Genomic DNA, 15784 nt, shown 5'->3' on the forward strand with positions numbered 1-15784 from the left:
AGGCTGCCTGGCCAGGCTTCCTGCCTGCACTAGCACATCCCCTCCAAGTGGCCCCCTCATAGACATTTTCCCTCTTCCCCGGATCCATTCTTCACAATGCAGAGACCACATACGATGATAATCTAATCTTGTAACTCCCTTCCTAAAGTCGCCTATTGGCATTTCATTGTCTGTCAGAAAAAGTCCAAAGTCCTTAACCTGGCTGTGGAACCTTTCCAGCCTGTCCTGGTCCCTCAGGTGCCTGCCTGAGTCCTGAGCACACCACACAGGACTCTTTCAGTAATACCCTTTCCCCCTGCCCCTGCTTCCCATGCCCCCTGCTCACCTTCGCCCACCCACATCTGCTGTGGCCGTGTGCACCCAGCCAGCAAACCCACCCTGGGCATTTCTTCATGGGACCCACCCATGCCGCAGGCAGCAGTAGGACCTCCTTACGTGGATTCAGACGTCACTCAAAATGGCCTTTGAAAGCAGCAACAAGTGTCTATCTTTTCAGTCTTGGTAATCAGCCGGCAGGAGACCACAGACTATTTGCTGAAGTTGGTTGGGGAATTGCCCTGCTTATAGATTTTTACAGAACACCAGTCCCAGGACACACTACATAGAAAAAAAAAAAAAGCTTTGTGTCCAGATAAATCTGGACATGGCGCATGCTGTGTCAAAGTACGTAAAGGATGTTCACATATTAAAGACTCTGAGAGACCCTAATAGAAAGAATCTGATTTGACTTTATTTTTAAGCTATTAAAGGGTATCTTTTATTTTTTTTGAATTTTTTTTATTGGTGCATTGTAGTCATACATCTTAATGGGATACAAGATGGTGGAGGCACACATGCACACATCACCCAATTAGCCCTAACCCAATTCCCTTCCCTTTCCCTCCCCCTGCCTCTTTCCAATTATATTTGGTGATAGAACCTTTTTCCCCCAAAAGCAAAAAACAAAAATAAAAAAACCAAACAGAACAACATGCATAGCTGGCGTGGTGGCACATGTTTGTAATCCCAGCATTCAGGAGGCTAAGACTGGAGGATTGTGGTTCTTGGACAGCCTCAGCTGAGACCCTGTTTCAAGAAATAAAAAGACTAAAAAGTAGGGCTGGAGGTGTAGCCAGGAGATAGAATTTCCCTGGGTTCCATTCCCGGTACCCCCCCACCCCCCAAAAAAATTAACAACATGCGTGTACCCTGGACCTGGTGCTCCATGGGAGAGGTTGATAAAACATCAACTCCTTCCATTTAAGGAGACCTGTATTTCTGCTCTTGAGGTCACCACCCTGGAACCAAATCCTTTCATTGCTCTTGTAGCTTGGCAAAAACTTACACCTGGACAATTACTGAGTGTTTGAGAACGCTCTAATTGACAGAGTCGACTCCATTAGGCAAATATTATTATTGCGTTAGCTCCTCAATCCTGTGGCACATTTACCCTCGGGGACTGGCTGTCTCCTAAGGCAGGTTGCTAAGGTCCAGACCCTTCCCTCTCCAGGCCAGGGGGTGACCCCTAGGGTGTGCTATGTGGAGCAACGTTTTCTCTTGCTGAATTCAGGTGTTTTTTTGTTTTGTTTTTTTTTTTTTTTGGTGGTACTGGGGTTCCCGGAAGCCCTTCTACCTCTGGGCTACACTCTCAGACCTATTTTATATTTTTTATTTGGAAACAGGGTCTCTTAAGTGAGCGTGGCTGGCTTCGAACCTGCACGATCCTCCTGTTTCTGCCTCCCGCGTGCACCACCACGCCTGGCTGAATTCAGGTTTTTGATAAGAAATCCGCTCCCTCTAATCCTCTGAATGTGGAGAGAGCCTCGGGGCTCTCTGAGCTTGCTGGGCGTTTACTCAGCTCCCTCCAAAAGTACCTTCACCTGCCCTCCTCCCAGGTATGTGCTTGCTTTGTGCCCATTCTTGTCCCTGAGGTTTTGTCATTCTGATACCCAGGTAGTGATAGCTCAGTGTGTGTGTGTGTGTGTGTGTGTGTTACTGAAGACTGGTCCAGGGGCATTCTACCTCCTAAGCCCTCCCCCTCTTAATTTTTTGTTTTGAAACAGGGTCTCTCTAGGTTGCTGAGAGTCTAGGTTGCTGAGGCTGGCTTCAACTTGTGATCCTCCTATCTCAGCCTCCCATCTCAGTACTAGGATTACAGTTGCGTGCCTCCACGCCTGGCTTCATGGTGGAATGGACTTGAATTTCTCTAGTGCTAACATGCTGAACATCTTCCAGGTTCTTCTTGTATACATATGTCTGTGCAGGGGCCAGGGGGACACTAGGGATTGAATCCAGGGGCATTCTACCTCCCAGATACACCCCCTAGCTCTTTTACTTTTCCACTTGAAACAGGGTCTCGCTAGGTTACAGAGAGTCTTGCTAAGTTGCCAAGGCTGGCCTCAAACCCGCGATCCTCAGCCTGGCAAGCCCTGGAATTCTAGGCTGTGCCGCCATGCCTAACCACGACCTTATTCTGACATCTCATCTCCTCTTTGTTGGACAGTCTCTTGTCTTTTGTCCATTTTACAATCCTATGTAACATCAAGGCTACACACGTGTGTCACATTGGTGTTGACCTCGGTCGCCCAGCCGAGGTCCCTCTCTGTCAGGTTTCCCCCCTATAATGTTGCTTTCTCCTCCTTTCCGCACTTCTTTTTCTTTGGGAAGAAGTGCCTCTGTGTACCTCCCCTCAGTGAGTGCGGGGTGATGCTCCCCCCTTTGAGGGTGGAGTAGCTGTGAGAACAGTTTGGGATTTTTCTGCATGAGAGATTTGTTTCTTTATGCAATCATTTATTTATATCAATATCAACTCATGGGCATTTATTTTATACTTTGGCTTGCAATCCAATACTTCCTTATTTCCTTTGTTGCTCAAACTGTTCCAGCTCTGGCCATTGGGAGCTCTTTCAGTCTGCTCTTGTGTTGCCTTGACACTGTGGGTGGGGACGGAGTGTTGTTGCTGGGGCTTTTTATTTATTTATTTTTTTTTAGCACTTGTATACTTTCTGGAATTGTTAAGATGCTCCATTTTCATCTTGTGTATTTCTTGCTTCAGTCCTAGATTTTCCCATTTTTCTGAGATCTCTCCCTACTAGGAAATGACTTTAGAAATAAAGTTCTAAGCGCTAACAACTCACTGCTACTAGATTGTCCTTGCTTTTAGTTTCTTTCAGTGAAAGAATATGTGTGTATACTAACATATGTGTTTATAGATATGTGTATATGTAGACATGTATGTATACATTTGTAAATATTGTATATAAAGAAATGCTTCTGTATTTATATCTAGAAGTAGATTTATGCATGTATAGATAAACACGTCTATGAATACTGCACGATGCAGTCGCCATACCTTTACTAAGTTAAACATGAATTCACAGTGATACCTCCAACTCTGGTCTGTGACCACCCAGGAGTCATCTAGCCTGCCCTGCTTATCTGTGACTCCCACACCAATAGCAACGGCTTCCACTGTCCCGCATCCATTGACTTATTCAATTCCAATATGCATGTATAGCAGTATTGAAATTGTTCCCTCGTATCCTTGTGGGAGATGACTTCACTCCCAGAATACAGTGCTTCTATACTGCTCGTTTTCAAAGTTACTGAAGTCAGTGTCTCCTCCTATTAATTTGTTATACATTACATTCTTTCCTTTTTCTTTTTCTTTTTCTTTTCCTTTTCCTTTTTCTCTTCTCTTCTCTTCTCTTCTCTTCTCTTCTTTTCTTTTCTTTTCTTTTTAAAGACCATATTCTTTCCTGGGATTTCCCAACTGGAGGTTCAATTATTTTTTCTTATTTCTGTGATTCCTAGAGAAGTACTACTTCTTAAGAATCATTTGTTTAAAAGCTCATCTTTCCTTCATTGAAATGTTTTTGAACCCTTCTCAAAAACCAGTCGGAGAGCTGGGTGTGGTGGCACACCCTTGTGATCCTAGTACTTGGGAGGCTGAGACGGGAGGATGACAGGTTCATGGCCAGCCTCAGCTACTTAGTGAGGCCCTCTGCAACTTAGTGAGACCCTATTTCAAAGTAAAGAATAAGAAATGGGGCTGTGGGTGTAGCTCAGAGGTAGAATGGCCCTGAGTTCAATCCTCAGTGCTGCAAACAAACAAACAAACAAACAAACAAACACTGTTGGCCATTTTTGTGGATTCTGTTTGAGGTTCTCTGTTCTTGTTTGTTGGTTTCTTGAGGGTTACTCTGACAATGCAACTCAGCCCTGATCACATACAAACTATTGCAGAGACAAAGTTATTGGAATTGGGCAGAATGATTTCTACCACTTTATTCCTCTTTCCAGCCCCCAATGTTACTTTTTGGGTGCTGGTCATTGTGGGTTACATCGTCGAGTGATTCGATTTAATTGTCTTTATTAAAGACAGTAGCAGGTCAGTTATTTGCCAGGCTGCTCAGTCCTTTCAAGGTTGGTTACACTGTGGGGAGGTGAGGGCAAACTTGACTTTACTTCAGGGATACTATGCCCTGCTGCTAAGAGGTGACCGCTTGCGGCTTCATCCACTGCACTGGGTGGTCGAGGAAATGTCTCTGCTCTCTTGTGAGATTCTGAACACTTCCCCATCCTCTATGAGTTTGGGAACTATTTATTTTGCTTCTGTTTTCTGGGCTCCTGGGGTTTCAACTCACTTATAGTACTCAGTGGGAAACTCAAGGGCCACAGTACGTTTCTGGTGCTCTCTTTCTGAGTGGCTCTGTCTTTTGCAGTGGTCTTCCCTACAAATCACCGTGGCCTCCACAAACTCCAATCTTTAACTCCTCAATTCAATGAGCCCATTGTGTGCTGAACTGGGCCCAGGCAGAGATCCAGGGGGATCGTGGCTCAGCTTCTTGGCTTCTCCTTTGGCAACAGTCCTAGACATGACCTGTGCGTCATCCAGTGTTTACAAGTGGTCTTATTTTACATAGATTTCATTCAGTTGTCTCGTTGTTTACAGTTGGAGGACAAAAGAGGCCGTACTTACTCCATCATGATTGAAAAAGTTCCAAATAATTTTTAAGACTCGTTTCATCTGGAATAAAATCCTTGCAAAGTATGAGGGCATTATAATTAAAGCACTGAGCCCAGTCGGGCATGGTGGCACATACCTGTAATCCTGGTTAGTACTTGGGAGGCTGATGAAAGAGAATCCTAGATTTGAGGCCAGCCTCAGCAATGTAGGGAAACTCTCAGCAACCTATCAAGACCCTATTTCAAAACAAAAATTGAAAGGGGCAGGGGTAGATCTCAGAGATATAATACCTTTGGGTTCAATCCCCAGTTCCTCACAAATGAACACACTCATTGAAAAAAAAAAAGCACTCCAGTTCCTGACATAGTTATGACTAGACTTTATACTAGAAATTGTGTCTGTAATGATTGTAGTCAATCAGCTTCAGTGTGGACTCTATTAGTGGAAGGATTTACTAACAGTAGTGACCGTTTTGTCACTTGCACTTTCATGCAACACTTATCAGGATGCTTATCGACATGTAAAAGTGCTACCAAGCACACCCGCTGTACACAGTGCCTCTTAGGAAGTAATAGATTGAAAGCAAATGGAAAGGGACTTAAAGTTCAGGCCCTGGTTGCCAGTCTTAATAGAAATTTTATTTTGTCTTCTCTTCACAAATGTTATTCTAGAATAACACTGATTTCAGAGTCATTGATTTTTTTCTAACTCAATTAAAAAACGGAGTGAGAAAGTCAGCTAAAGAGCCCACTGGTGCAGGCCAGCAAAAGCCTAAGGATTTATTAGATCAACCATCAGTAGAGAAATATAATACCTAATACCAAGAACTCTTCTAATAAAATGAGCTAAAACAGAAATTTATTATAATGGAATGTGGAGGTGTTGAAACGCATATAAAAACATAATGCTCTTAATAGGAGGAAGTATCAATGACATGACATTAAACCAGTTTTCCATAATTCATGATGCATCTTCAAATATTTTGTGTGGGAAGGGGAACAGAAAGCGTGGTTCACTGTAAGGCAGAGAGCACGGTCATCCTTGGGAGTCTTATGGCTGAGACATTTCTTGAGTGGCTCCATCAGCTGAGTGACCCATATTCTCACAAGGTTCCATTTCTACCCTGTGAATTCTAGCACGTGACGCAGTGAAGTCCTGAGCAGAGACAGCGGTGGGTAACGGATTCAGCTAGAAGGGTAGAAGAGTCGGTCTGTAAAATGGGTCCTTAGTGTGCACGTGCAGGTGTCTGGGGACCATGCATCTCTGCAGGGCTCTGCCACCACCACACGGTACATAAATACCTGTGAGCTGATTGGGCCCCTTCCTGGCAGGAAGACTAGCTAGGGCCTATGTGAGTTATGCCATTGGCTCCTTAGGGTATCTTGAAGAGCACAGCAGTGGTGATCAGGTGGCACAGAGCTGGTGGTCTCTTTGGGCTCTAGTTCTTAGGATTGTGGTTCGTAGGTATTTAATAAATGTCTACAGAAAGAGTTCATCCTTTTTTTTTTTTTTTTAAAAAAATCTGACATCATTTTTATCAAATCCTTCCAATCCGGCGGGTCCCAAGAAAGATAATTTTACAGATCATGGACTTCTCCTGACTCTTTTAGAGCCTTTCAATGATCCAAGATCTGATGCATGTACTGGGCTGCTTCCAAACTTGGCATTCATCTCTGTGGAGAAGCCCCGGACCAGCGCAAGCTGATCCCACAGCTCCTCGGCTACAAAGAATCTGGGGGAAATTGAAGGGTACCACGCTGAGAGTGAGCTTCGTGGGGGCAGAGCGGGGCTTTTGAGTTTGACCGCCCAGGCAGGTCAGGAGCCGTGGGCCCTTTCAGTTTCCTTTGCTTACAGATAGCAGCATCTCATCTCATAATTTGCAGTGTTCAGATTTCCAGCTAAAAGTAGCTATCGTGTCGTAAATACCTCGATCAAGCTTGTCTTCATAAGCAGCTGGAAAATAGCACTGAGGTATATATCTGCCGAGGTTTTTGATTTTCAAAAATATCTTATGCAGTTTTAATGGTATGTTTTATTTTTATCCTTTTATTGGCACAGTGAAATTGTACATCTTAGTGAGGCTCAGATTTATATGAAAAGGCATGCACAGGGGGCTTGGTACGATTCCCTTCAGATCCACTCTGCTGCCTACCCTTCTCCATACACAACAGCTGGATTGCGAGCGATACCTTCACAGGGCACAGGAGGAGGGGCGGGGAAGGGGAGCACTGCTGAAGGTCTTTGCTCTTTGCTTCTAGGTATTTCTCAGCACATTCTGTGCGTATGTCTCGTCCGCTGGTCTACCACGTGGTGCGATGTGTAATGGTTGTATTTCTCTGCCCTTTTCCGTTCAGTGCGATTACCCCATTAAGAGAAAGACAACCTTTGAAATAGGTTAGCAAGAAGCAATCAACTTCATGTCCTTCCTATTGGTGTAAACGGCTGTATTTATTGCAAGAAACAAATTGACTTAGATACTGCTAACGTCTAAATCAACGTAGCATGATCCCGAAGTAGTAAATGTTTACCCTGACAGGTTTTGCTTAACTAATGAAATAGATGCCAGGGACATAAAGAGTGTGAAGCGAAACAGACAGGAGACAGTTCAGTGTGAGGCTCCTCCTCTGAAATGGTCTGTGAATGACATATTGTGAGTTTATAAACCTGAGGCGCATGCTTGTAATCCCAGCATTTGGGAGGCTGAGACAGGAGGATCGCTGTTTGAGGACAGCCTCAGCTACTCCTTATTGAGGCCCTTTGCAACTCAGTGAGACCCTGTTTCAAAAGGAAAAAAAAAAAAAAACAGGGCTGGGGAGATGTAGCTCGGAAGTAGAATGTCCCTGGGTTCCATCCCCAGTACCACTAAATAAATAAATAAATAAATAAATAAATAAATAAATAAACCCGAGGTAAACTCATCTCAGATAGAAAAGCAATTTTATGCCAAATAAGCCTAGAGGTAATTGCCCAAATGTTCTGAAATACTGTCTTTTGAAAATGGACAAAATATTTGACTTTGCTCCCGACTATCGCAATGGTAGAAGTTTTATTTTCCCCCATTCTGAATTCATCTAAGCGAATGAGGGGCTATTTTGAAAATTTCTTTTCTCACTTTCAAACTTTGAGGAGAGTGGTTACGTCAATCTGAAATATCCCTTTCCGCTTGGATGCGTGGTCCATGTTTAAGAAGCGTATTCATTTTGCACAGACTCATTGCGACGGCTGTGAAATCACTTGAAAGTGGCTTTGTTCGTGTGACTTTTGATAACGAGCTATTTCCTCTCGGTGGACGTTTGGATCACAGTGACAGCGGGCCCGTGTCCTGGTTTGTACTTTGAAACCGGGTCCCCTGAGGCAGGTGAGGATGCTCGGAAATATTAGGTCTGAGCAGGTCGGGAGCTGCAGTCACATTCTTCAGAATGAGGAAGGACACACTGGAGTGATTGCGGGCATCCTTTGGACCACTGTTTCTAAGGGAAGATTATGTCAGATCTGGGCTAGCTCCAGGCGTCACGAATTTCTCTTCTTAGGTGGGCCTGATGGTCCCCACCCCGAGATTCCTGAGATCTTCAAGACCCCCATCAACTCTCCCCCCCAGCCCCCCAGAGATATCTAGAGGTTTAAAAGTAGACTAAATGTGCATAATTGACTCAGGCTAGGCACACAGCTGTGTTCAGGAAAGAGGCGGCATCCAGTCTGTACACACACAGACTCGGCTGCAAAATAATCATAAATTATGCGTCTTCAGCTTGCTGGGGCTTCAGAAAAATAAATAAGATTCAGCTGCAGAAATCCAAAATAAAAGAGACTTCTTTAATGAAATCAGGAACCGAAGTTCTCCTTTCCGCTCAACCTTCAAGAGCTTTTTCAGACCTGGAACGAGCTATTTAGTTAACTATTAGAATGGGCTAAAGGAGAGATTCTTCTAACTAGTGCTATTTTTTTTCTTTTCTTTTTTCTTGCTTTCATATAAGTAAAAGGTCCCTGGCCTGAAATTTTCTGAGCGTTCTGCACTTTATACACATATACACATAGCAGATTGGGCGTCGTTGGCGGAGGTCACGATCATGGGCCTCACATCTGGTTTTGCCGGAGATGGGAGGGCAGATGCGGGTCCAGCCAATTCACCACCACTTTTCCTTTTCTCCCCAGGTGAAGAGTGTGACATTGACATAAATGAGTGTAACAGTAACCCTTGCCATCACGCTGGCACCTGCCTGGACCAGCCAAATGGCTACACCTGCCATTGTCCTCATGGCTGGGTGGGCGCGAACTGTGAGATCCGTAAGTATTTCTGCGGCTCGGCTGCCGTCATTTACCATTGCATTTTCCTTCAGCAAGAGGATGCCGACTGGGACCAGAAAGCCCCTGTGTCACCAACAATGAGGCAGGGAAGCCAGAGGGACGGGTTGCCCTGAGACCCCCGCGTCCCCCAAGGCCCAGCTGAGTACGCTTGTCCCTCCCCTGTATTCTGCGACCCCGGCTCCTTGCTGAGCCCCTGAGTCTGCAGCCAGCTTCTGGGCCAGGGTGAGGATTCTCAGATGTCATCCAGAGTTCACTGCTGCTCAGCCAGCCAAAAATGTGCTTCCCCGAGCAGCTAGAATCACATCGCAAGCAGAGTCTCTGTGTTGAAAAGTTGAAAGAGCAACGCAGGACGTAAACTCAAGTTGGCGCGTAAATGCTCAAGTGTCTTCACATGGATTCGTTTCCATCGATTTGGCCTGGAGAAAAGTCCAGCGAAGATGAACTTGAAAGCAAAGCTGAAGAACACTTGGGGCCGGCCACAGCCAGCGGAGCACTGTGCTCTGGGTGGAGCAGCCCAAGCTGGAAAATGTCAGGGTCACGGTCTGAGATTCTAGCACAGGGTGGAGAGAGGGGGAAGGGGGAACCGATGGGAAGTACGATATCAGGAGGCTGCTGAAAATCCAGCGCTGAGAGATATTTTCTTCTTATTTCAAGTCAGAGCAGTTTGATCTTATATGACAGAAGAAATCCAGCCATGCTGGTTGGGGGGGGGCGCCTTTCTGTTCTAGATGCTTCTGCCCCCCTCCATATCTTTACTTCTTGATGGATAAGAATAACTTAGCAGCTGTGAGTTTGGAAGGAGGCAAAGACGTATCCACCGCTCTGTCTGTCTGTCTGCTGTCTGTCTGTCTGTTGTCTGTCTGTTTTCTTGAGCTGACCCATCTGTTGCCTGTCCTCCATGTTGAAGTGTTACAGCCCAGGCCCCTCGCTGCTGGTCCAGCACGGCCCCTGGCCGGATCGGTATCTCGTTCTCATATGTGTCTGGGTGAGGGCTGGACAGTATTAGGCTCGTGTCCACAAGTGTAAGGCACACCCCCTAACTTCAGCATGACCCGCGGCAGATTATGTGGCCCCTTATCTGCTTACTCTTTGTCCTTTCCTTGGGGTAATCACGTAGAGGCCTCCGCTCAGCCTTCATAAATGTTCCTGGACAGACGGTCTTAGGGTCGGTTTTCCACGTGTAGAGGGGTCAGGAATGTCCCCTCATGAAGAAAGAAACAGGGTAGAAAAGGATTCCAAGGGTAGACATGCTAAAGGCTCTGGCGTGAGGTTTCAAGTCCAGGCTGGTGGAACTGGTTGTGGAAAAGATTGTAGATGTGAGTGTGCAGGACCTCGGCTCTTGCTCTGGCCTGGCCCTCATTGCCTGCTGGTGCTCAGTTGTACTGGGCCTCAGTTTACTTATCTGTCACACGGGGCCAGTGCTCGGTTTAAAATATGGTCATTCTAAGAAATAATGAATGGCAAATGCTGCCTTGGGGAAGAGTATTATCTACTTATAACTTTAAAAGTGCTGTGCTTTGGGAAGAATATTATCTATTTAGAACTCTTTTTGGTGGTGATGGAGAGTGAACCTGGAGGCATTCTACTTTTGAGCCATACCCCCAGTTGCTGCTGCTGCTGCTGCTGCTGCTACTATTTCCACTACTACTACTACTATTGGTTTTGAAACAGGGTCTTGCTGGGTTGCTGAGACTCGCTGTGTTTGTGAGGCTGGCTTCAAACCTGCCATCCTCCTAGCTCAGCCTCGCAAGTACTGGGATTCCAGATGTATGCCGCTATGCCTAGATTTATCTATTTATAACTTTTAAAACAGTGTTTGTGGAGAGATCTGTGTAGAAGAGTACAAATAAGAAAAATCAGTACAAATAATACACATGTTGGAAGGCAATTCTCTGGAGGTAGAGAAAAAAATCTCAATTTTACTTTCTTCTGGCGATGACAATCTAGGTAAAAGAGTATTAGAGAGGGTCAGGTTGGCGTCAGAGTCCAGCCGCATCATTTTCTGGGCCTGGGCAGACAGGTAAACCCCTCGGAACCTTGTCTCCCTTACCTCTGATCACACTGGGCCCCCAGATGAGCCCAGGTCATCTCCCATCCACAGGACCCTGGATTTGGCAGTCTGAAAATCCTCCTTTCCATATAAAGTGGTGTATTCACAGATTCAGGGCTTTAGGATGTGCATGACTTTGGGACCGTTACTCTGCTTACCACAACCCCTGCCCACAGTGACTCACTCCTCTCCCTACTCGTTCTTAAGCATTATACAATTCAGAGATTACTTGGAATCAATATTACCTATTACAGCATTGCCCAAGTGATTTTAGTGAATATTTGTGTAAAGTGACTATACAGATTGAGGGCGAGAATATGAACAGAATGAGCGCTGTGCTTAGCTGGGGATCTGGGTTTCAGAGAATCTGGGTTTCAGGCCAGCCTTCCTGCCGCCTAGCCATCCACAAGATGGGAGAGAGAGGTCATTTCACTTCCCTAGAGCTCAGTGTCTTCACCCATGAAACAAGGGATTAAACGACATGGTTAATGTTCATGTGTTCAGCTCTAGAAGTATGAGATTTAGCCTCAAAAGAATATAGGATGCCATGAAGCACAGATTACAGGGCAGAGCCTGCCTTGTTCCTTTTCCTCACAGAACACCGCAGAACGGTTACTGTTGTGCATACCCAAAATGGTTCCTTATAAAATATATATGGAATACTCATAGATACCCACAGTGTGCACAGCACATACACTTAAAACGGAGCTGGCTCAGTGAGGGGCTCAGCCCTTGAGCTGACTTTCCCCTTAGCATCACCAGAGAGGCCGAAACCCCAGGAGGATATTATGCAAATCATCACTTTAGCTATTCCACAGCTGGCGCCCAGTGATTGCCCCAGTAATGAGTGTTTCTTAGGAATTTACCCGCTTGGAGTTATCATCTGGCCCCCAATTAGTATAGAAGCAAAAAGTTAGCAGAATAAGCAGAGTTATGGAAACTAGCAAGAGAATTGACCGAGGACCATCCAAATGGGCTAATTTGAATAAGTACAGTGTCTTAAATGTGTTCCCAGGTGTTTGCTCTGGAAATGAGCAGAGCAATCCCAGGGAAATTTTACTTCTCTGCCACTTTTTTTTTTAAATTAGCTTGGGAATGATCACAGTGTTTTTTCCTTTAGATTTTAAGGAAGGGAAAACATGCCTTCTTAGGCTCAAGGTTTAAAAATAAACATTCCTGCAGATCTTTCCATGGAAACAGGCTTTGTGTTGTTTGTGTCACAACCGTGATGCTTATGCACTCTGGTCAACTCGCTGACAGGTGGTTGACCAGTTCTGCACGTTGGCCAGTTGAATCTCTGCATGCACTATTGAATAATTGATAATCTGCAGTTGAGAAATGGGCAAGTAGATTATATTGGATCAAAACACTTGATCAGTAATCAAAGACCTCTTTATTAGCAGGTGTTGAATGTAGTGGTGTGGGATACGATGAAACCTTCCCTGCCTTCAGGAGTTCCTGACCTAATAGTAAGTCAGAATACATGATGCAGGTCACTGTATGGCTCTGCACAGGCACCAGGTACCAGGGAAGGGAAACAGAGCTCCCCTTGGGCCAGTGGGGAAGTACAGGTGCGCATCTTGGGCCTCCTCCCCTCCAGCGCATGGGATTGAGTAACAGAGACACCCGTGACGGAATGCTGCTCTATAGGATGCTCTTAGTATACAAATGCATTTGGTTCCTTGGTTCTCTGGTTATCATTTTTATATAAACTAGAACTTAAAAATATAACCCCCCACCCAGATGTCCACCTTCTCCTACCCCCCAAAATAGCAATCGTTAGCCACTTATTGTGTATTCTTCCAGATATAGTCAAAGTTGAAGTTTCCATTTTCTCCCACATGAATGGGAGGATTCTGTGTACGCTCTCTAGCATTTCCCTTTGTGCTTAGTAATGTATCTTGAAGGTTTATCCATGCTGGCTTATGCACATTTTTTTTTTACAACACAAAGTAGTTCCATTCTTTAGAGACTCTGCCGTTGATCTCATAATTTATTTAAACAGATAATCCATCCTAGCCATACGAGAATGAACATTCTTATAAATGCGTCTATCTTAATCTATGGGATACTATCACAGAACACCTCGGGCTAAGTAATTTTATGAAAAACAGCATTTTGTTTCTCACATTTCCAGAGGCCAGGAAGTTCAAGGTCAAGGCATCTGCAGACTTGGTATCTGGGGAAGCCTGTTCCTGTAGACAGTGCCTTCTGAGCATCCTCATATGGCGGAAGGTCAAGGCAACTTCTGGGGCCTCTTTTGTAAGGGCCCTAATCTGTTGGGCATGGTGGCACATTCTTGTAATCCCAGTATTTGGGAGACAAGAGGATTGCAGATTTGTGGTCAGCCTCAGAAACTTAGCAAGGCCCTCAGCAACTTAGTGAAACCCTGTTTCAAAAGAAAAAATAAAATGGGCTAAAAGTGTATCTCGGAGGTAGAATGGTATTTGGTTCAGTCCCCAGCACCAAGCGCATGTGCGTGCGCGCGCACACACACACACTCATGCACACACACACACACGCATGCATACATGTGCGCTCTTATTCATAAGGGTTCTGATCTTATAACCTCATCAGTTTTCAAAGGCCCTGCGTCTCAGGATCATACCTTGGGGACTAGGTTTCAATATGTCCATTTCTGGAGGACAAATATACTTGGACCTCAACAGTATCTTTGGATACATGTGTGAGAATATCAGTAAGACAAGTTCTCAGAGGTAGACTTGTGAAGTTAAAGCGATTTTGCATTTAGCATTTTGATTATGATTATCATTGTTTAAATTTGTCACGAGCATTTATTTATACATCGGCCCTTTGCCTCTGAACACTTTTCCTCTGGGAAGCCATGGTGGGACCCAGCCAGGGGTGATTTGCTGATTCCATTTCATTCGTAATTGCCCCATTAGAACACATCCTCTAATAGGATGCACATTTTTTTTTTTTTTACAGTACAAAGTAGTTTCATTCTTTAGAGACTCTACAGTTGATCTCATAATTTAGAGAAAAGACCCCAGTGGCTGCACGGAGGGGCAAGCACACCCATGTTTACTGCAGCACCACTCTCAATAGCTCAAACATGGACTCAACCCAAATGCTCATTATTAAATGAAGAGGTCAAGTAATGTGGTCTATATCCACAATGGAATATTATTAGGTCATAAGAAGAAAGAAACCCTATCATTTGCAGAGGCATGGAACTGGAGAGTAGGTGAAGTGGAACAACCCAGACACAGAAAGACTCTACCCACTTCTCAGGCAAGACCGTGACAGGATGTGGGGAAAACAGGCTGCCCGAGGGGCCTGTGGTTCTGGTCTCAGTCCTGGGAGTTGCGCGGGTTTTGAATTTCAGCTCAGGGACTTATTCCTCAGTCCTTGATAGTTGCCATCGTACATATAAGTGACATAGCGCAACACCTGGCACCTAAGGTGCTAAGCGATGGTTACTCAGTTATTACAACTAGCAATCTTGGAATGCTAGCTCAAAACGAAACTTACTTGCCCCCTATGGAATATACTAGATGCTTCTGAGTTAATGACTACTGTGAGTACAGAATATGTCAGGACCACAGGCATTTGCATAGGAAAATTTATTATAGATATAAGTAGACCTTACTTATTCCAAAGTAGTTGCTTCTGTCTTATCAGGAGAATCTCCCCTACTGTTCCTGATGGATACGGCGTAGGGAAATGTCTTTCAGGCCTTGGGACTGCAACCCACAGTAAGATACATATTTTACATCTTGATGCTGGATGTAACACATGGGCCAACACACACAGGAGAACACACAGAGAGACAGAACACCTACTGTTACAAGCATGATGCATTTTGATATAATTTTCTAAATTTTTAAAAACATAATATTTGTACATTTTTATGGGGGACATTATATAGTTCAGTACATATATAATGCATAATAGTTAAATCAGGATGATAAGCATATTTATGTCTTCAAGCATCGATCATTTTTATGTACTAGGAATTTTATATTCTTCTAGTAGTTTTGACATACGGCATATTGTTTTAGCCAATAGTTACCCTACAGTGCTGCGTAGAAGAACCAGAATAATTCCTCTTCTCTGTGTTTTAGAATAATTCCTCTTTTCTCTGTTTTGATGCCCCCTTTGAAATTTTTCCCACCCCTTTTTCTCTGTGCCCTTTCAAGACTCTAATGACCAAGGTTCTGGTCCCTTCTTCTATGAGACTTCTTTCCACAAATGAGTTATGCAACACACGGTGCTTGTCTTTCTGTGTCTGGGTTGTTCCACTTCACCTAATCATCTCCAGTTCCATGCTGTTGCAAATGATAGGGTATCGTTCTTCTTATGGCCTAGTAATATTCCGTTGTGTATATAGACCACATTTTCTTTATCTCTTCGTCTAATAACGAGCATTTGGGTTGAGTCCATGTTGTAGCTATTGTGAGTGGAGCAGCAGTGGACACAGGTGTGATTGCCCCTCTGTGCAGCCAGTGGGGTCTCTT

At 44.6% G+C, this 15784-nt stretch overlaps 1 protein-coding gene across 1 annotated transcript in view; it reads left to right on the forward strand.

Annotated features, from left to right (window-relative positions):
- The window catches only part of DNER (delta/notch like EGF repeat containing), a gene marked incomplete at both ends in the record, with an annotated part of 338491 nt that overhangs the window by 307745 nt on the left and 14962 nt on the right, over nucleotides 1-15784 (forward strand). The window contains one exon of the mRNA XM_080689915.1: nucleotides 9101-9232. Within this exon, the coding sequence (XP_080546041.1) occupies nucleotides 9101-9232 (132 nt within the window). The remainder of the gene's footprint in view (nucleotides 1-9100; nucleotides 9233-15784) is intronic.

Source organism: Muscardinus avellanarius, assembly GCF_963383645.1.
Source record: "Muscardinus avellanarius genome assembly, chromosome: 2".
Lineage (NCBI taxonomy): Eukaryota > Metazoa > Chordata > Mammalia > Rodentia > Gliridae > Muscardinus > Muscardinus avellanarius.